The 22694-nt window shown below is 38.9% G+C and overlaps 1 protein-coding gene across 1 annotated transcript in view; it reads right to left on the reverse strand.

The window, feature by feature from the left end:
• Positions 1 to 17766, reverse strand: part of RASEF (RAS and EF-hand domain containing) — a 34414-nt gene extending 16648 nt beyond the window's left edge. The window contains exons 1-7 of the mRNA XM_035565293.2: positions 17331 to 17766; positions 6202 to 6348; positions 5457 to 5547; positions 2534 to 2629; positions 1779 to 1856; positions 1163 to 1278; positions 340 to 408 (exon numbers count right to left, since the gene is read on the reverse strand). Of these exons, the coding sequence (XP_035421186.1) occupies positions 340 to 408; positions 1163 to 1278; positions 1779 to 1856; positions 2534 to 2629; positions 5457 to 5547; positions 6202 to 6348; positions 17331 to 17698 (965 nt within the window). The 5' untranslated portion in view covers positions 17699 to 17766. The remainder of the gene's footprint in view (positions 1 to 339; positions 409 to 1162; positions 1279 to 1778; positions 1857 to 2533; positions 2630 to 5456; positions 5548 to 6201; positions 6349 to 17330) is intronic.
• Positions 17767 to 22694: the final 4928 nt, after the last annotated feature.

The raw sequence follows: 22694 nt of genomic DNA on the forward strand, positions 1-22694 counted from the left end.
ATTCAGCCTTCTCAAAGTGAGTATCCGAAGAAGTGGGATCTGATAGGCCTTTTTTTTTTTTGGGAGCTCAAACAAAAACATCAAGGAGAAACACAAAACTTAGATGCCATAGCAGTATCTTGTCATTATTATCTGACTTGAGTACAGAGGAACACAAACTTAAGATGAAATAATAAAGATCAGCAGACTACCTTCAATGAGCACTGAGGCCATTTTAGTACTTTTACTTGCTATTTTTGCCAAATCTCATAGTAGCCTTTTTCAGAACTACAAAAATATTTATCTATGACTATGTTGAGACAAAGCTTGTTAATAAAATCTGAATTACTGAGGACTTACTGAAGCATCTCAATTTGTCTTTCCAGATTATCCCTGTCTTCAGTATACTCACGGATCATTTCTAGGTCTCTGAAAAAAAAAAAAAAAAGTTATATTTTACAGAATACCTTCTTTTATTTTTATACTGCTCTTGGCAGAGGGCTACACTCAACAGCTAACATTTATAAAGGTGATGAGGGGGTGGAAGGAAGATAATTTTTCAAGATAATTCTGAATTCAGTTTTGCTATGTTTACATCCTTGCTGAATTCTGTTAAAAGCAGTTTTACACAAAACAAGTAACTTGGTAACTTAATTGATCTATGCAAGTAAATCTCAACAAAGACTGTGAATGAAAAGTAAAAAAAAAAAAAAAATCAACGAAATCATATGAGCTGACTCACTGAAATACCTTTTGTGCTTTATGAAGGTAACAGTGTATTGACACTGTTACAAAGACTCTTAAATTACCCTGAAAATCTAGAAGCAGCTCTCGTTTGCTCTCAGAAAAAATGGTTGAGATGAATGTGGGAGGCTCCCAAGACTATTTTCCCTAATATTCACAGAGATACACATCAGAGTGCAAGTCATGGAGGAAAAAACATTTACTCCTAACTGAAGCCCCAGTAAAATCAATGGGCTTCCTTGAACAATTATCAAAGTTTGCATCATGTTCAGAACTTGCTCTCTCAGAGACCTGATAAGCAAAGTGAGTAACAGTCATGGTGTCAAATATGTACCTGCCTATGGCAAATTTAGAAAATAAGCTACCAACTTTACATAGTAACTGTATCAGACAAAAGATTTTTTTTCCTGGTGAAAATAATGAAGTAGAAAGATCTTACCTCTCCGTGTTTAAAGTCTGATCTGCATACTCGCTTTTCAAGCTATCTAATTCGCTCTGTAGAAAAGCAATATTTGTCTGTGCTTCTAGGAGATCTTTCTTAAGTTTCTGATTTTCCTGTAAAAAAGGAAGATGTGAGATAAAAGCTGTCATAATCATCTCCATAAAATGCTGACATATTGTAGTACTTAAATAAAAGCCATCAAAATAAAATAAAAATGAAACACTAGGAAATCTCAGCAGAGAGGAAGAAAGAGAAGAGGAGCACTCTAAAACATCAGAGAAATCTGTAAAGTTACAAGCAAGAGCCACAATGAATTTTGATTTTTGGATTTCATAGTTGTACATAAATGGGGCTATGTCATTTCAAGCCATTTCTAAATGTAATACCTAGAATGTGCATGCATTTATATAGAACTGTTAATTTTTTTTCCAAGTTAAAGATCTCTATACACATATCAACAACCGTAAAAGTTCCTCTTAGCTTAATCATTAAATTATTCATTTAATTTAAGTTATTTTATTTAATAGCATTAAATGTGGGGGGGGAAAGCAATCTATTTCAAAAAGCATAAAATTGAGGCTAAATTAATATCCTAATGATAATCGTTTCTTACCAGCAACATATCATGTATTCTTTTTTTCAGCTCAACCACATCTTCCCTGTGATTTATGTTTCTGGATTGCTCCTCCAGCTAGGATGGAAAAAAAAAAAAAACACTCAGTTAACGTACATTCTTGATTATTCTCATTCAAAATATGTAAAACTTAATGGAAATGATATTAAATAACCCCTAGAGTGTGTTACAGCTGTTGAAGTTTTTAAAACCCACAGTATTCCCAGCTGCATGAGTAGGGAGCATTATTCCAAAAATTATTCCAAAATTTTCTGGTCTTCTATAAGATGTTTTAAGATTTTTAAGATTTTTAACATTTGAAAGAAATGCAATAGATGACAAAACCGCTAGTGAATAGCAGTGTAGTAATATAGTGAATTAGTACATTTGGATTGACAATTTCATCTAAGTCTATTAATTAGAAATACTGAGTGGTAATATATTAGACTGTTTCTAATGTATCAAAAACAAGACAGGTAACTGCAGTGTTGATATCTTCATGGACCTAGAAAATCATTCAGCAATAGAATTTGGCAATTTGGTCTCTTTCCTAAGTATTTCACTAAATTACACAAAATGTATACAACAGCACAGAACCACAACACAACCCAAAAAATAATTTGAAGTTGTGATTTACCTATACACATTAAATTAAAAAACTACATCGTGATTAACCATATAGGGGAAAGCACTTCATAAAGTCAGCATCTCTTCCAACACTTTAAAAATTCTAGCCATGAGTTCAAGTTACCTACCTTTCTAAGTTTTTTTATTGTCACCTGGAGATCCCCAACTTCAGTATCATATTGGCGCTTCAACTCATTTAGTGCTTCTTCAGCTTTTCGTTTCTCCTGTAATACGTTATCTTATTAAAAGCTGACATAGGTTTCAAATGTTTTTTAAAAAATGTATCCATCAATTTGGAAAGCCAAACATTTTCCCATTAGATTAATGTGTGTAATTTTGTCTTTCCATTGTCTACAACCCCTTTCTTAAAATCCACTGATACTGATTCTATTATTGCAGTCCACTTATGAAATATTCATAGAAATGAAACACTGAGTTGGAAGTGAAGACATGGGTCAATTCCATGCTTGCTTTCTTCTCACAGTCTCCTATGCTTAGCATTTTCAATCTCTTAAGTAAAGCCAAAAGAGGAGTGTTCAAATTTTACTTTTACATATATGTAGGTGTGTATTACCTATACAGATGTATGTACACACACACAGACATGCAAGTCAAGGCGCTGAACCCTTTTCAAACTAGCCTTCCAGGGTTTTGCACACAACATGCTGGTAATAGCACTACCGTGCCACCATCAGTTACTTACATACTTTCTTTGAATTTTTTTGCTTGCAAGCGTTTAAATATGACAGGCCCACGTTCAGTAAAAGGTATGCTGATGACAGCATCTTTAGTCATTAGAGTTTCACATAGTACTTGGTCTTAAATCAAGTGCAGTATTGGGGATATTATTTTAATTCCAAGAAATTGTGAAAGGAAGTTTCACCAAGAAGGGTCTGGGATTGACAAAGAATGGTATGTGCCCAATAATGCAGATGTGCATGCATTCAGCTCTCCCCCCCAAGCACTCCCAGGTACCAAGGTGCATGCATTTTTTTTGCAAGACAGGCTGTGCTTCCACACAGAAAAAGCATGCATGGACTTTGCTCAGAATGCAGTACTTCCCTCCCTGAGATGCCGACATCCGTGTGTTAAAATGATAATCTGTCATAGTAATCAGCTTAGGCTGGATTCTCTTCCTTCTGGCACCTATACTGGACTCCTAAGTATTACTTGGTAACTATTTGCTTCCCCTGAAGAAACAAAATAGAGGATAGGCTCGCACTGCAGATACTATCATGCAAAGGCAGGTGTCATGGTGGTATGAGTGAGATCACTCTGGCAAACAATAGCCCTGAGTACAGGCTCTAAGATTAATGGTTTAGCACAATCCCACAAAGTAAATACCTTACATTTACTCTCAGGGTGTTCTAGTAGGTGGAGTATGCAGAGCTATGAGCTACAGTGAACGTTCAGGAGTGTACTGAGAAGAACGTTGTGGGAAACAAGTTACAGCCCATCTTCAATATCTGGGTGTGAAAGGTGAAACCTCAATCCATGAAACTCAGCAACAATCTGAGAACTAACACGATGACTTCTTCGGGCTGTTGCCTGGCCATTTCTTTGGCACTTCAATCCAAAGAACAGATCTAGCATAAACACTGCAAACTACAAAGGGTCCTTTTTAGAACCTGAAACATAAACTACATTCAGATAATAGGTAGCAGACTTTTACATAAAGATAGTATATGATTGAGGATGTCCTCCGATTGAACAAACGCGCACACCCTGGTCATATTTTTACAGTAGGGAACAAGTTTTTCAGGACTTTTTCCAGTGATTTACTACTTTTTGCAGAACAGAAATTTTCCAAAGCAAACTTATTTGTTTTCTAAATATAAATGCATACTCTCCTTGGAAATGGCAAGTTTTTCTGTACTGAGACCTGTATTATAATTTGTTAAATATATTATGATATGCTATTTTATTGGGACTATAACGTTTTTATGTCATTGTATTTCGTTACTAGGAAAACAGATTTTGATGCCGCAATAGGAATTTTTCCTCTTGTATAGAAAAAGACAATGTTCGAAGCAAATCTGTCAGAACACCTTTTACTTTCACACATCATTTACTAAGAGATATTTAAAATCAGCAAGTTGGCTGACTGCACTTTCTTGCTTCTTATCCTGCAAACACTTTGATGAAAGAATATATACCAAATATACAGAGGTTCAGTATATGGTGCATCCTACCAAAGTAATGACAATAACCAGAGTTTATGTTTTAATCAGTGAATTTCTTATGCCCACATAAGAATACTTTGCATGAACAACAGCTCATATTACATATACTACAAAGTTTGGTATATCATACATGAATTTAGTAACAGTTCAACATGAAGCAGACAAGACAGGTAGGGTGGATTTCCTGTATTGCTTTCTGCTTAGGATTACACGGGCACGTGCAGTTTTATTATATCTTTCAATAAGAAAGGGGAAGAGGGTTCTTGTACTTTGCCATCAAGACTGCAAGTGGGCTGAAACAAAGGCTAAAACCTGAGTACACTGAAACAGAGAATATCCTATCAACTTCAAGAGGTCACGACTGTCACACCCTATCATCACAAACACCTCTATTCTCTAGAAGTCTTTAAAATAATATTGCAGGACCAGAACGTAACAACAGGGGAAAGAAAGGTCACTGCTCCAGTCAGATGTACAAATTAGGAACAAATGATTTAAGCATTAATTTCTACATAAATTCATCTATTAGTTACTAGAACTAAATTCCATTCTTTTCTGGAGAAAGGTCATTTTTTCTAACCTGTTTCCGATATTGGACTCAGAAATAAACTGCTTTACATCACTATTTTCTTACCAAAGAAAAAGAGATTTTTTTTTCTTGGTTTATTACATCTGAGCAGCCATTCCCCTTTGAGAAGCATTAAGAGAATACATTTCCCATCTCCTGGATATTTTCTTTTCATCTAGGCCCTGCTTTCATTGGCTTTGAGCCAGTCGATCAGCATCAAAGACACATCTGGCCATCAATCCTGCATAAATCCACTGAGAGTTTGGTCATTATGAAATTGTGTAAATACAAAATACTCACTTCCTTTTTAACTTTATGCTCCGCAGCCTGTATCCGTTGTTCCATCTCTTCCTCCAGCTCAGTGAGCTGAACTGCCGCTTTATCCTGAGCTCTAAAATTTAAAAGTAAATACTCTCTTAAGACTTGCCCTGTGTCTTGACAAAAAAACTTACGTGAAACACATTTTCTGGCCTCCACTGAAACAAATTGGACAGACAGACATGGAAACAGTTGAGCACTGCCCAGACCTTGAAACTGGTGTGGTTGGGAACCCAAATCACAAATTAATTTGAAAATACAGGCTAATTAGATTTTAAATAATAACTGACAGCAGATGATTAATATGAAAGACATCACATCATATTTTGAAAATGAAGTTACAAAGATAAAGGCCCCCTCTAGTTATTCTGTAAAGAGACTTTAAAAGGGTAACTACTTGCAGCAATTTGCAGCACCGACACATAGAAAATCTCTGTCCTGAACTCAGGAGAAGCAAAAATACATTTTTTCAAATGAAATTGTAATGGGAGAGTATGCTAAACCTCAAAGGTACAGCCAAGGAAGAGGAGTCAAAATGCATTAAGGCATTAAACATAACACAGACAGACCTTATCCAAAGTATGAACAGGGAATGTTTATGCATATGTGCATACATATGAAAACACTCAGGCATATTTTGGCATTGACTTCCAGTAGTTTAATCCAAGAAAGTGTGATAGAGAAAAATGTAACTGCATAACTGAACTGGAAGCACAACTCACTATACCTTTTGACAGCGATGGCCAAGGTTTCCATCTCTGTGCTTTGAAGCTTGATCTCTCGGATGAAGTTCTTAATGACATGTTCGTACGGCTGGATTAATCTTGGTTCCACTATGTGTATGTTCTGATACAGAACACTGACTTGCTCTTGTCTGAAAAAGACAGATACCTTTTTAATAGACTTACTTGGAACAATGCTTTGTAAGAGGTTTGAAAAATGTATTACAAATGAAGGTAGCTCCCTTTATTGCCTATTTTTAAAATTTAACAAGTTAGATACAGACATTGAACATTCAGCAAGATAGGTCTGAGTTCTTCTAAATTATTTTTACCCTTTCCATTTCTTTAATATAGCTACTGTAGAAAAATCTTTTTTTTAATTTTAGTCAATTTTTTGTACTTATATTCGTGATGTGTTGAAGAGCATGCCACTGGAGTAATCCACAATGCAAATCAACATTTCTGGTGGCTATAATGTTAATTATAATCTGTGGAGAGGTATAATGCTATAGCAAGCTGCATAAAAATGTGAAAGTGGGTAAGCACACCAACCACCTAAGTAAAAATGGATGTTTAAGGTAGAGTAGGGGCTGGTCATATGTCCTGTGACACCACTACAGGGGGTAAAATGACTGAGGTTTGCTAGGTAGGCTGAAGCTATCTTGAAAACTGAATACAGGTAACAATATCTTTGTAGCAATATGGAAATATGCATGGCCCGCAAAACTCTGAGAAAAGCAAAAAGCAACCCACAGAGGCACAGAAGCAAAGAGAGCTACCTGTACAAAGTCTGATGTTCCCCCATCTGTTGGACTTTTAGTCTTCATATCTTTTGTAAAAGTGGGCAGAGTTGTAGGGGAAAAGAAAATACAGGTCTCTCATTTAAAACAAAGTATTTTGGTGCTGAAGTCTGCACCCCTAATAATGACAGCCCTGTTTTATACCACACACAAAATAAATAAATAAATAAATAAAAGTAGAAGAAAAAAAATGTAAGAAGCTAATTTTATACATAACTCTTATATGAAAGACAATAAATATATAAAGAAAAAAATAAAAAGGTCTCTGTAGATCCTTAAGTTATTAAAAGACCTCCTGAAATTTATACTGTTTCTTAATGGCTGCCCCAATGCAGGAGTACAATGTTCTGATTCCCATTTAATCTGGACTCATTCCTGTAGATTGTGTACAGTTTTAATTGTCAAAGCAAACCATTTTAACAAGATGCAAAAACAAACAATAGCATAAGCACCAAAATGTTATTACATAGATTAGTTTGTAAAAAGCTCTGATTTCTGGTCATACCATTAGTAATCTCAGGTAACAGTTTGTGTTACATGCCAGCTTGGTTCCAATAACTGGATTATCATAAGGCAATTTATCATAGAAAATTCTATAACATCAGAATTTAGCAATCGCAAGGACAACTGAAGCTGACTGCCCTGTACACAATATACCAGAACATAGGCAGGTATTCAAGAATTTACAGATTAAAAAAAAAAAAAAAGAAAAGAAAAGTTAAAACGGAAGAGCAGGTCTACAAAAGTGCAGGAAGCAGACCAGTCATGACGAAATACATCATACCAGTGGCAGAAATGTAAAGAGAAATAATGTTTTGCAAATTTCTAGTCCGACACCATATCTAACACATCACAAATACCTGTCCACCTTTTATTGTTACAGGAAAGCTTAACCTCTGATTTAATGATCCTCCTTATTAGAAAGATGATACTCTTCTATCTTCTATGAAGGCAGTGCTAATGAACACATTCACTACAACTATGATATCAACATTCAATGTGGTTTTCCTACCTGAGGTACTTCCACAGTTTAAATTATCAACATTCCAGCACTCTGCTTCTTCTGTATGATTTTCCCACTAAAAGTATAATTTATTTTATTACAACTCTACCAGAATTGGTCCTGTAGCTCAGATTTCCATTTTAAACAATTAAATATTTCAGGAAGCCAAAAAATAAGTTTCCATATGAAATGTAGATACTTATTTCAATATACAGAAACATAACACCACCACAGAAAATACAGATTTACTGAAGCCAGAGGCATTTTTGTGTACCTACATGTTTCTCTCTTGCAAATGGTCTCTTTTACGAAGGCTTATGATTTAGGTGTATTCAGTATCTACAGAAGTCAAACTTAATGTAAACTTGACTCTGACTATGTATGCATACAATTTCATTTAAATAACATTTAAACAGAGTAAGATCAAGGTTCACAAATGGCTACAATAACATACAGATTTATCTGATCTTCAGATGCTACAACATATGTATAACCAATATATCATTTAAGAAATCCCCAAACATATGTTTACTCAGTATTCTACCTTTAAAAAACAGTTACGGGACATTTTCCTTGGCAATCACACTCAGTTAAAATAACACCATCAAAAATACTAAAATCAGGAAAAAATAACAACAACAAAAAAATCATTTAAAATCTGCCTTCTTTCACTCTGTACTATTACATCATTCAGATGTATGCGAAATTTCTGTGCTGAAAGATTACAGCACAATAGAGAAATTTAGAATGCTTGTGATAACAGCACATATCACAAAATAAGTTTGAGATTGAGGTTCGCCAGGTCTCAGTTAAATTGCAAGTGTACAATAGATTGGTTGTATTTAAACACTGAATTCCAAGTATCAGCAACTGGACAAACAGTAAATTGAGTGTCCCGAGGTAATACCATTCACAGATTTCCTACCACACTTCCATTACTGCTGATTAGCCTTGAAGCTGGAGCATGACTGTACTTCAAAAATTACAAAATGCAGTCTCTCTGTAGTCCCTTTACTTGAAATTCCATTTAGTCTGATAGCAGGATACGGTAACATATGCTGCATCTCATAAATTCCTGGCACTTCAGCAGTCGTCCTTCAGAGGTGTAAACACCTCACCAAAACAGCTAATACACCATTACAGAACAGTCTCAAATTTTAGATAGAAGCAGCTACTGTGTGTATTTGAAATTAGCTGCTGAAGAATGTCACTTCTTCACACAGTGTCAATGTACACATACCCCTTTAGAAGTGTCGCATGTAAAACAGAAATAGCACTAGCCACAGCAAGATGGACAGAGGTTATCAATCTTTTGAGGCAGATACATTCAACACAATCTAGGTCAGTGCATATAATTTTTAGGAATAAGAAATACAAATATAAGATTTGTATTCTGGAATTATCTTTTTTTTTCCTTTAAATTTCAGTGTTGCCAAGGAGATGCCTACTAATAACCTTATTTCCTAGAAAGCAACCAAACAGTGGCAAAATTACTTTTTACTCGATGTTAACACAAAACGTTCATTACTTGAGCAAACGTTTACCTGGGATTCTTCCAAATCACGGCCTACCAATTTATGGTAGGATATTTAAGGACCTACATCACTTATTTTCACAAGAATATAGGGTTATCTTGGTACTCTTTCTTGCCCCATCTTGTGCAGGGTTAGTCATTTGCTAACTTCAGGTCAAAGAAGCTACATCCATAAAACTACACTGTACCTCCATCTGTCCTGAAAGTCCTGTGACTGAAAACAACCCATGCATAACACCAGAAGTCTCCTACCACAAGGACTGTTATTGGCTGTAGCAAAATGGAAGGTATGGTGTCTTACGCTGTTGGACTGGAGAGTCAACCAATTAGTCTGGCCCTTCACTACAGTACTTTGTGCCAGGATCAGAAGACATTTGTAGGAGAATACTGTATTTCTGCAAGTTTGTGCTCTTTACAAAAGTGCCAGTCACTCCCTCCTGCAGCTTCTTTGCAAAGTTTATGTAAATACAGATGCCAGAACTGAAGACAGAAATCAATCTCTGCACACTGCTGTGCTTCTGCCATATGGCTGTCTGCTCTGTTTTAAGATGTAATAGTTAGAAGCACAAAGTAGTTACTGTAAGAGTTAATTTTGCCTATGATACCAAAAACTCGTTTATTTATTGTTCCTCCTCAGCCCAGTGACTGGCTACCATACAAACGGACTCAAAACATCTGTGACCTAGTTTTAGGAAGCAAAACAATAACCATCCAAACACAACTGCACAGAATCCTGGAAAGGACACACAAGACTTTTTTAGGTAGAAATTGGCCACTAAAATTCTCAGTGACACTCACCTGAGTGCTTCTATGGCAGCCTTACAGGATATCTCAATTAAAAACATGGATCAACAACTACTGTAGCAACAGAAAAATGCAGGAAAAATGAATTAATGCAACAAAATTGATGGGACCCTACTTGATTACTTACGCCTCCAGCAAGCAGTAATACACTTTCATGAATTGGGAAGACTCTTACTGACTTAATCACTCCAAGCATCCATGATGCATTAGCAGAAAGCATATTGTGATGATATTTTATATTTTCACAGGATTTTAGAAGGATGAAGTTATATACACTGTATATCAGCATGCAATAAGTATTTGATGATTAAGAGAAGAATTGTTCTTAATCATCTATTTCCATATTTTAAATCACTCCTCTGCACACTTTGCTAAGCATTAGTGACTTCACCGCAGCAGGACAAACTAGTTGCAATAGATATTGCCAAATTTATTTGTTTATCTCCAGTTCTCTCCAGGACATGCCATTTCTTTTGGCAAATGTATTAGTTACTCAAAATTATTTATTGAGGGAGATTTCACAAATAGACTTCACTGAGCTGACTCCTGAATACTGAATAATCTTTGCTCTGGACAAAAAAAAAAAAAAGGAAACTAAAATGCCTTTGCTTCAGTCTCAACAAAATTCATACGAAATGCTCAGGTTTGTCCTTTAAAATTAGTGTTTCTTGAAATCCAGAAATCCCCTTTTAAATAGATTAAAAGCTGTACCCCTTTAAGTTCCACACAAACACAGCTGTAAAGCTTCACAATTGCATAGCAAGCGCATTTTCAAATACAACATGAAAGAAACTGTCACTTTGGACCCTCTGGTTCTACACTTGTACCATCTACCATGAAGTATAAGCACAAAGCACTTATAGCTCAAAAAAGTACAGTATCCTGACCAGATACTGCTCTGACTTTACCTTACCTCATCTCAAAGGTTTTACTAGTTTAGGTTCTCTGTAAAATTATTAACTGTAATTATATTAATTGTAATTGTATTAACTAACTAATATTTTAATAACTTCACATAATACTGTATTACATAGAGTTACTGCATTACAGAAAGAAAATAAATCTGCCTTGATGATAATGCCATCTGTAATATGATAGATTTAAAATACCAAAGTAGAATGGAAAAAGAGCTGAGGGAAAAAGAAAAAAAAAAAAAGAAAAAAAAAAAAGAGAGATATCAGATACTTAGATATTACGTGGCATAATTTTATTTAAACCAATTCATATCAATTCACAGTATTGTTTTGAATGGCTGAATGACAGTTTGCCTACCAGTCCACCCTCTGAATGCAGCTTAAAGGAAGTTGGTGGAATGTATCAAAGAAGAGTAACTCTATGGTTGCTGGGTTTCTTACATGTATTCCCTACCTAGTAGCAGAGAAAGTTTGTTATGTTACATGTTCTGCTTAGCCTGACCGGATGGGCTGTATATGCAGTGCAGTTCTCCACCAAGTAAAAGACAAAGTGCAATAAGCTTTCGGAAAACAGACAAAAATCAAAGATTTGACAGTGATGTTATAATACCACTTCCCCTGGCATGGTAATGATTCAGTGCTTCTTCCACCACTATTTTGTGTCTATTTACCAGGGTCTGATTTAGAAAGGTAGAGACTTACAAGGGTACCAGCAGAATTTCAGGGCCCACCTGTGCAGAGCACTCAGAAGACCACAATGCAGCAGGACAAGATAAAGCCCACTTGGACTGGAAGTGTCCGTGGGCTAAAGAATCTCACTGGGCCAGGACTGCAATGAGAGGTAAGAAAACTAGACCAAATTGTTCTCCAGCAAGAGCATTAATTACATTAACTCAAAAGAGGTCTTTCTGTCTACATATATATATATATGTTTTTTTCAGCAACATCCATTGCTGCTTTTCTGATCTCTGCCTTCACTTCTGTCCTCTTTCTTATCCGTGTTATTACCTGCAGACTTAAGGTCCCCAACTTTCAAACTTTCTCTTTGATTTGTTGACCCAGACATCCTTCAGGCACAGGTAAAATATAGCTTCTGATTTTGTATGTGCAGGTAGAAGCAAAGACAATCACCACTATACTTAAACATGTCTGCATACTGATAATAATAATAATAATATGCCCCTGTTTCTAGGCTTTAGGATGTTCTCTCTTTGAATGGTCTCCTCCCAGTGTACATGAGCTTGTAAAAATCACTCCAACCACCTGTAGCACCTCTGTTCTGGTGTGGGTATGAAAGGATGAAATGCAAGGTTTTCTGAGCAAGGAGGATCTGAGCTGGGTGGTCAAAGCAAGAGAAAGATCAGGCATTAGACATCTGTCCTTACACTGGAGATCAATAACCTATGTGTACTACCAAGGATAGGAAAATACCCTGTTCAGAAAACCTTGTGTCCCAGGTGAGTGTCTAATGCTTTCTCCTAGAGTAAGAGCCCTGAGGAAAGACACAATTACATGAAACGTTCATACAAATTAAACTTTGAAGTATTTCTCAACCTGAAGCACAGCATTTATTTTAGTATCAGCTTTTCTTTATAAGTCCTTTCACTAATTGAACTGCATTAAAAGAAGAACAAATCCTCAACCCCCCGGTGAGAGAGTCTGGGCAAGGGAGTGGCAGCGGATTTGCAGGGAAGGGACTTCTAGTGTTTCCAAGGAATAAATACCATTCCAAGGAAAAAATACTGTTCCCTGCCTGAGGACAGATGTGTAACTTGGAGCAAGTAGTGGGGCAGGTGTGGAAAAGCCTGTAGGAAAGGAGGGAAAGATAAAGTCTGTGGAGAGGCAGAATGTTCCAAAGGATGAGTCTATGGAAAATGAGACACGAAAATTTCAGGAAAACAAATGCTAAGAGACTAAGTTATTTGGTACAGATGCTGTTCTGATTAAAGGGAAAAAAATAACTGGCAGGAAAACCTAAGGTAGCTCTGAAAGACTTCTAGCTCACAGAAAGTCCTCCACACTTCCACACACTTCCAGCAGACCCATTTGCCAACCCCTCATTGTGAGATGTATTAGAAGACAAGACAAAATCCTATAGCACAGATCCCATCTCCAGCACTGTGATAAAGGTTGCCCAAGCAGCTGCTTCTCCTCAGGCTTTGCATTCACTGCCTCTCTGAGAAACACACGTCAACTTCCAAGGAAATTCCACTGCTAGTATCATGGCTCTTCATCTCCTGGAAGTAAAAACAATCTCCTGACAAGAGCTGAAGCTGAGTTCTCTATTCACTTTGGCACAAAATCCATTCTGGCTCATGACAGCAAGCGCATAATGAGTTCTGGACTGTTTATTCTGCAGAAGAGCCCACCTCCTCTCATGTTGCACAGCAGCATATGCCATGAGCATCATCCACCTTCACAGGTTAAGCTGCTACTGTTAAAAACAACACTCTTTTCTCATTTTATGATGTCTACCAGACCAACATTTTCTATACAGGTCCAGGTTACATATTTAGGAGTGAACTGTTATCACAAATTAGGAAACTTTGTAATTTTACAATGCATAAAATCTCACAGTATGGCAACGCAGAAAAGAGGCAAAAGAAACAGACCCCCAGATGAACAACCAAGGCAGTGGAGAGGCTTCTGTCAGAAGCAGAAGAATTTAACTCAAAACAGGGATACAAACTTTCTTCTCTAGATTCACCTACATTCATGCTGAAATTAATTTTCCAAACAGATTATCCCAAATATCACAGAAATACTGCCTGCTATTGTTGAAAGGGATACAGTTTATCCCAGCAATAAACAAGAAGACAAACCATACATGCAGTTCAAATCTTTGCTCCTTCTGATTTAAGATCTTTGAAATTTAAATTTCAGAATACGTTTTCTGGGAAGTTTTTGCCCATGATTTACAGACAGAAATAACTGCCATAGGGATCATAAGAACAGGTTTTGTCCTAACACACCAGTGAATGTTGGATCATTTTTTGTTCCAAGTTAGAAAAGCAGAAGTGTGGCTATCACGAGACCTCCTCGCATACTTAAAGGAGCGCATGCCTGCTAAGGGAGTGGAGGGAAACTTCTCATCTTACCACTGAAATCCAAACAGACCTGAGGACGACCACGTGTCAAACCAGAATGCAACACCAGTAACACAACCACAGGCTAAACCCTTCTAGCGTAAGAAATACACTGGAGTACTCGCTGCCTGGAGCACCAAATAGCTAAATTCCTTCTTTTTTTTTTTTTTTTGTCTACTTCTAGATAAATGCAAATATTTCTTAGAGGAATAAACCAATGGATGTGTCTAAGTTCTAATAAAGTAGATCTACTATAGCTTACACAGCTATACCCCTGTTGGCAATTTTCTACATGTAAATCAAAAGTACAGCAACCGTTTTGTGTTTAATTACTCATTATAGCAGATTGAATATAACAACAAAGAAGGAGTAGTTGCATTTTAAATTAAATGAATGCCAAAAAAATACCCAACCCTCTACGCAATTCCACTAAAATCTGACTTCACACATTATACTAGGTCACTAGCCTGGAAAGACTCCACTTTTTTGTGCTAGAGGCACAATTGCTCACTGAGTACATGTGAAGACTAAGACAAACAATAATTTGACTCACAATGACCACCTTACAAAGAAACCTAACTGAATTCAGCCCTGAAAATCTGTTCAGATTGGGAAAAGAAGGAGCAGGGCTGAAAAGAAACTTTTCGGTGTTACCACTGTTGTTTAACTACACAAGATACAACTCCAGAATGGACTTGAATGTTTCACAATATAAGCTAACAAAACTATGCAACCCAGACACCAAAATACAGAGACAAGGTCCATCCCACAATAAAAATATATTTTCAAAAATTAACTACATTCAAAATATACTCATTTTAGTACAGTACTACTCAGTACCTAACAGTAAACAATGTTGCATCTAATGCCTGCTGCTCCATTAAGGGCTGAGTTAGGATATTGATCAGTGTTACTGGGTTTTCCATGCTATTACGGAGACTTATTTATGGCTTTTAAAAGCTCATTTATAGAAGAAGAGGCTGAACCACATATGCTGATATCAGTGAAAAATTTCCTTTTGATTCCCATGGGTATTTGATCGAACTCAAGAACGACACAGACCACAAGTGCTGGGTAATTTTCTCCTCAATTCAGTCATATTTTTAACTCATCAGTTTAATCTCCTGCACCTTGCTTTTTGCTGTACAAACCACAACAGCATCAAAGCATGTGACAGTGTTTTGCTAGAGCAGGACCAGAATGCACAGTATCTTGAGGGACTGAACCTCCAAGTTCCCCCAAGACTGAGATCAAAAATATGGACAACTAACTCCACTCATCTCTGTTTGAGGAGTTTCTTTCTTGTAATTACTTTTCTCATGATTTTCAATGCAAGTGTTACAGCAAACATATGAAGGGTAATAAACCACAATGTGAGAACGCAGACTCTTTTAAAGTATTGAAGAGGCAGGTCTGTGCCAACCTAGGCCTGTTCTTAGAAAATGTTAAAAAAAAAAAAAGAACCAATAAACAACTAAAAATAAAACAATAATTTAATAATTTAAATAAAAAGATAAACATGTTTTTGAAGTACCAGCTTGTACGTTACATTGTTTTGTTATATTCTGCTGTTTAAAATCTCTCCCATGCCCAGACTTTAACACTTTATATGTATGTGTTGCTCATTCACATAATTGGTCCAAATGTTTTCAGTGGGACATAAAAAAATATATATATCAGATATATTTCAGCACAAAAAGATATGGGTCATAAATGGAAAGAAAAGAACAAAAGTTGAGCTGTAACAAAGACCTGCTTCTAGTGCTTCAGCACAGGAACGACAAAAAACAGGAAAAACAAAGGGCACACTGTTCTTCGGCTGACGTTGGCACACACCTAACAAATACAGCCAGCTGTGAAGGACGTTCAAAGGTATTTATAAAGCTAAACATGAATGGGAAATGTTACAACAAATAACTGCCCACCTGGCACACATGTATTTAATTATCAACATTCAGTTCTGTTTGCAACTTGATGCATAATAATCCCAAAACAATATAATTAAATGACATGTCTGGACACTCAAACCCAAGAGGGTTAGTTCTGTCCCGTCCTACTGTCCTCTTAGACAAGCAACCAGACTATATTCAAACCCTGCTGTTGCAAACACAGTAACCAAGAGACGGAGATAGGCATATTACCAAAAGGCGATGGATGCTTTCACAAGCCATCACTGTTCATGAGTCACACTTTTCCATCTCCTATTGATTTTCTCTCTGGCTTTAGGTTAAGTTCTGAATTGCTTCTGCAGACTTTCAAACAAGAGGCTTATTTTTCAGTTCAGTAAAAAGCAACCTACTCTGGTTGTGGGCATGAACAGTAAGTTCTTTAATCTACAGGATATCTCTTTTAAGACATTTGTCATTGCAAGAGCCAAATGGATTTTTAAAAGTGGCTAGAACCAAACTATTGGGTTCAGGAGTAATTAATTTAAGGTGTGTTACATGAAGTCTGAAATGATAAATTTGCCAATGATTTGTGTTCCTGTAAAGCAACAAACTGTACAATCGACTTGATTGGTGGAAAAGTTACACAGGTTCTGACATGCTTTTAATTAGAGCCTGTGGATCTCACAGACAGCTCTTCTAGAGTTTGACACAAGCCCCTTTGCATATGGTCATGTATCTGTTTCAATTGCCCCTGAACTAGCTGCCCTTAAACTCATATTGCTTGTTTTCCAGTTCAAGTTACAATTTTTGAATTAAGCAGAATTACTCTGTACTTTCTATGGCCAAGATCTTTGTAAGAACACAGAGCACCTGAAGTTTCAGGCAGGCTACTGCTGACCCCCAAAATATGTATCAGTGAAATGCAACCAGCTTCGTACTGACAGACCCACCATACCCAGCTTTAATGCCCCAAATCTACCCCCCGGTCTTCTTTCCCGCTGACACTGGGGCGAAGCAGTGCCCGTCGCGGTGCTGTGTGGCGTCAGGGGAGGCGCAGGGCAGCGCTGCGCCCGACGGGACGGGACGGGACGGGACGGGGCTTACCTGGGAATGAACCTTGCCTCGTCCCCCAGCCGGACCTCGAAGTCCCTCCAGGGATGCTCCAGCCCCGCGGCGGCCCATGCCGCTGCCGTCTCCCCCTCGTCGTCTCCCCCGTCCCGTGGCTCCCCGCGGCCGGCTCCGGGCCGCCGCCGGGTGGCGCCGCGGAAGCCGCGGGCGAACTCCGGGAAGGTGATGGCCCCGTCGCGGTCGCTGTCGAGGCGCTGGAAGATGGCCTCGGCCTCCTCCGGCCGCACCCGCAGCTCGGCGCAGAGCGCCGCGAAGTCCTCCCGCTCGATGCGGCCCGAGCCGTTGGCGTCGCAAGACAGGAAGAGGGCGCGCAGCCGGGACAGGTCCTCCCCGTCGGGGTCCATCGCCCCCGTCTCTGCCCGCGGCACGGCACGGCACGGCACGGCCCGGGCTGGCGGCAGCACTGCGCCGTGCGCTCGGCGGGGCGGGACAGGACGGGACGGGACGGGCCCTGCTCCGCCCCGGTGCCCCCGGAGGGAGGCGGGCACGGGGGCGGCTCTGGCCGGCAACAAGCGCCGAGGTGGCCGGAGAGGGGAGGGAGGGTGAAGGGTGCGGCACGGCACGGCACGGCACGGCACCTGCTCGCCCCGGAGCCCCCGGGAAGATGCCCGGTGCCAGCAGCACAAAACTGCTCCTTGTGTTAGCGGCAGGCAAGGAAACCGCGGCTACCCGAGGTTTCACCACGTAGGTTCCCTCTGCCCGTGAGCAGTTTCGGGTTAAATGTTGTGGAGAGAGCGCCTGCGACTGTCCCACCAGCAGTGATTTAGGCATGGACGTTGTGAAAACAGTGAAAGCGCAAAATCAATAAACCGAAGGAGCCAGATTTCAGTGCTTTGTATAGCAGAACTAGCTTCCGTCTTTCTCGACAGAAGTCAAGGCTCCTCACTTTCTCTTAAGTCCTTGGTAAAAGCTCGCTTTTCATCGGAAGCAGTTACATTCTTAACTGAGATGTTTTATATTCCCCTCCACTTATTCTTCTTTATCTGAAAATGTAAATTGCACATACCGAAGTTGTGATAACCAGAATGCAAATCCACCTCCTCACAAAACCGTGTTTCCTTATTCACTGAAATAGAGCCCGAGGGTAAGAACACGGTCCAGCAAAGTACAAGCAGCCCAGCTGACCTCTCATTAGAATAAATCACACATTGCAAACGGATTATGAAATAAATGCTCCTCTGCCCAAGAAGTGTGGAATGCCCTCAAAGGAAACTAATGGTTTTACAGCTTTTGATTACTATTTTGCCAGGATTAGACAGACTCGGTTTAAAATCCTACAAATACCTATCTGAATTTTTTCAATGGATTTTTTTGTGAAATGTTCCCTTGCACTCTAGATAAATTCAGCCACTAAGTAACTGGGAGTATAAATTGTAGCCTAAACATAAATATTGAAGGGCTTCAATATATGATTTTATATGTTTTTGACACTTTTTAACACTTTTTGTCACTTTTTGGTCCATTTCTGTTAGAACGATAAAACTCTTATGTGTAGCACAGGGGTATCATCCTAAGATTCTCATATTCTATCAAAACCTAGTGTTTTAGTAAAGCAGAGTTAATTTGACAGAAGAGTTCTTTGTGTTCCATGTTTTCTCATCTGTCAGCCTAATTTTTGTACCCAAAGAATTGACCGAGTCAATCATGAAGCCCCAACAGGGCTGATGATAGCTGTTACTCAGCGATCGGAAATGACAAATGTATCTTGTTTACACCCACAGCTCTCTGTTCATAACAGTCAGGACACTTGGCTTTCAGTGTTGGCAGGCTTCTGAGCTCAACCGCGGCAGGGGTTGAATGTGTCTCACTAGACAAGGAGTTCCTCGTCAGATCAAGGTGCTCACCTTCCTCTTTACTTTTGTGGCTGCACGTTCACTGAGGTGATGTTTGTTTGTCCTCACTCCGTCACGCATAGCTCTTGTCACAGTGTCTATCCTGGGCTGCTAAGTAGAGGACATACACTTTGGACATATCACCCCCATCTTTTTTCCTCTGAGATTTAACACCATCTTCTCCCAAATCTTTCCATATAATCCTGTATTTACATGATTTTGGATTTTACTTTCCTGCTGCAAAGGTCTGCATCTTTGTTTTCTTAAGCCTTATGTTTCTGCCTATATGATACAAGGAAATAATAAATGACATTGAAAACAAATGGAAATCTTCATATTAACATTCTATTTTAAATCGAGATATATAAATGTATTGCAATATTTCCCAATGCAACATCTGTGTGGGCCAGATTTCTGCCTTCCTATGCAGAAAATCCCTTGTGCATTCAGTGAGTGTCTGTATTGGGTTTGGTAGCAGGGGGGCTGTAGGGGTGACCTCTGTGAGCAGAGCCCAGCAGCTGCCCCATGTCAGAGCAGAGCCAGCTCCAGCCAGCTCCCAAAGGGACCTGCTGCTGGACAGAGATGAGGAACATTGGTTGTGCCTTTGTGAGAGCATATTTAAGAAAGCATTAAAACAGTAAGAAACAGCAGGTGGGAAAGAGGATTGAGAAACAGCCCTGCAGACACCGACGTCAATGCAGAAGGAGGGCAGGAGGTACTCCAGGCCCTGGAGCAGAAGTTCCCCTGCAGCCTGTGGAGAAGCCTTTGGTGGAGAAGGTTTGAGGCCAGACCTGCCTCAGGAGGGGGCAGGAGGCCCAGTGGGAGCTGCAGCCCGTGGAGAGGAGCCCACGCAGGAGCAAGAGGGCTGTGGGGAGCTGCTGCCCATGGGGGACCCGTGCTAGAGCAATTTGCTCCTGGGGGATGGACCCCGTGGTACGGAGCCATGTGGGAGCAGTTCTTGAACAGCTGCTGCCTCTGGGCAGCCCTCGCAGGCTCAGTTCAGGAAGGACGGCATCCCGTGGGAGGGACCCCACGTGGAGCAGGGGCAGAGAGTAACCGTGAAGGAGCGGTGGAGACAAAGCACTATGGACTGACCACAGCCTCCATTCCCCCTTCCCCTGTGCCACTCAGGGAGAGGAGGTAGAAAAGGGAAGGTGTTTTTAGTTTGCTTTTAGTTTCTCACTGTTCTAGTCTGCTAGTGATAGGCAATAAATCATATTAATCTCCCTATTCTGAGTCTGTTTTGCCCATGACAGTTAATGGTGAGTGATCTCCCTGTCCTTATCTCAACCCTTGAGCTTTTTCATCATCTTTTCTCCCCATCCTGCAGAGGAGGGGGAATGAGAGAGCAGCTGTGATGGTGCTGAGCTGCCCACCAGTGGTAAACCATAACATCATAAAAGAGAATTTGGTCTTCAATGTCTTTCTTCTTTTCCACTATTACAGAAGTTTTGTCACATAAATCTCAGGTACTGAGGTGCAGTGTGTCATTTAGCTCTGCAATGGGATAGGTATATCCTGCAAAACAGATGGTACCCACATCATTGCACAATGCCAGGCAAATAGTGCTTGCTTGGCAGACCATGGTTCAGTCAAATGGTCCTAATGCACCAGAACAGAGATAACAAACAAAAGATGCTTTGTTTGATGAGACTTAAGGGTGAGTAATGAAGGCAGGATTCCCAGCAAGAGAGTGCTTTCTTCTGAAATTATATGCTTATTCTTAGAAGGATATGTCCTTTTAAACCTAATTCTAAATTAAATAAATATGCAAAAGCAAAACTTTTTTTTCTGTCTTTTTCTAAAAAAGCTTTTCTTTAAAAAAAAAAAAAAAATTACCCCAAGCTTAATTTCAATCTGTTTTACTTCATCTTGTCATGAAACACTCCACCTAGCTTGAGCATCTTTTTGGCTGAAGAGACAAGAAACCTTGAAACCACACACAGGAATTTTGGGGAGGCTTGAGATAAAACATAAAACGATAGACACATTTTATCACTACAAAAATGTCGTATATTTACTGATTGAAAAAATGTAGGTTTTGACGCTGTTACAAACACAAAGTTTAAATGATAGGGATTAGAAAAGACAAGGAAACCAGAAAAGGGAGGTGTGGCATCACATGAAATCATTGCCCCAGGAAGAAAAGAGCAGAGGAATGCAGCTGCCCAGCAAAATAAGCTAGAGAGCTCATAAATTATCCAGTTATAAGCAGGCATACACCTCATGATAGGTGCACGTACTTAAATCCCAAATCTAGGTAGATTACAGACCATTCCTACATACTCTCATTCCCTGACACATAAATTTTAATACTACCGATTGTGATTCACTCCTATTCTTTTCGATTAAAAACTATGGACAGTGTATTCAGTAGCAGGCATCATGTAGACTCTACTCATTTTCAGATACATTGTGTCAGTATAACCTCTGAAGGGAAAAAGGCGTGATCTATATCTTAAAAACCCCAGGTCAAGGCACAGAAATTAAGTAACTTACATAATATTGCAAAGGAACAAGATCTTAGGTTTAGATTTTACCAAAAAAAATGAGACACAAAGTGACATAAAAGCTCTTTGACAAAGTGGTAGTACATTAATAGCTAAAAACATCTCTCAAGACACATAAAACTTTTCATTCATCTGATATGTTAGCAGCTGGGACAGTGAGATCACAAAAGACTTTCATGGTTTTATCAATTTCTTTAATGGACTCCAGATGAGGACTGAAGTGGAAACCATAGAGATGAAGCATCTTCAGCCTGTAACAGAGCAAACAGACCATTAATAATGGAACAGTAAAGTACCCAAGATGCTTTTGCAGAAATAATCGAGCATTGGCAGCAAAAGAGAAATGAACATCTGACAGCCTTTTTAAAATCTTTTGTCTGTATGATCAACTGAATAGCCAGGGAGACACTGAAATGACCAATAATGACTGCTGGGCCAAGTCTGGAGGCATTAGCAGTTATCTTGATGCTGCTCTAACAAGAATATTCCAACCCAGAAATGGCAGAAGAAGACTGTTCTAAAGACATGCTGTCAAGTTACCTATTCTCAAAATTTGTAATGATTTTGAATAACATAAAGGAGCTAACAATAAATGGTTATGAATTTCACCTTTTACAGGAAGGCTTTCGTGATGATTTTTGTGATATCTTGACTTTTTTTTTTTAATTTATTCTGTCCTATTTTTAATGTGTTTGACCTGACAAATGCCAGTTGCTTTTTAGTGAACAAGAATTTAAATGCAGAACTAGCTGAGTGAAATGCAAAAGAAATCACTGTGTCCTTCCTTCTACTGTCAGGCACTTCCTCAGAAACAAAGGGGCAAATGAGAATGTTTAACACTGAAAGAAATACAACTGTCCTCAGAAAATAGAGGTTTTTCTTCCCTCATTTTTTCAATTCTATGAAGCTCAAAGAAATCAAAGCTCCATTCTGTCATTATTTTCTTGTGGTAAGGGTGGATTGCTAGAGCAAGCCATAATTACATTGCTCTCTAAAGA

Source organism: Cygnus atratus, chromosome Z (genome assembly GCF_013377495.2).
Source record: "Cygnus atratus isolate AKBS03 ecotype Queensland, Australia chromosome Z, CAtr_DNAZoo_HiC_assembly, whole genome shotgun sequence".
In the NCBI taxonomy this organism is placed as follows: domain Eukaryota; kingdom Metazoa; phylum Chordata; class Aves; order Anseriformes; family Anatidae; genus Cygnus; species Cygnus atratus.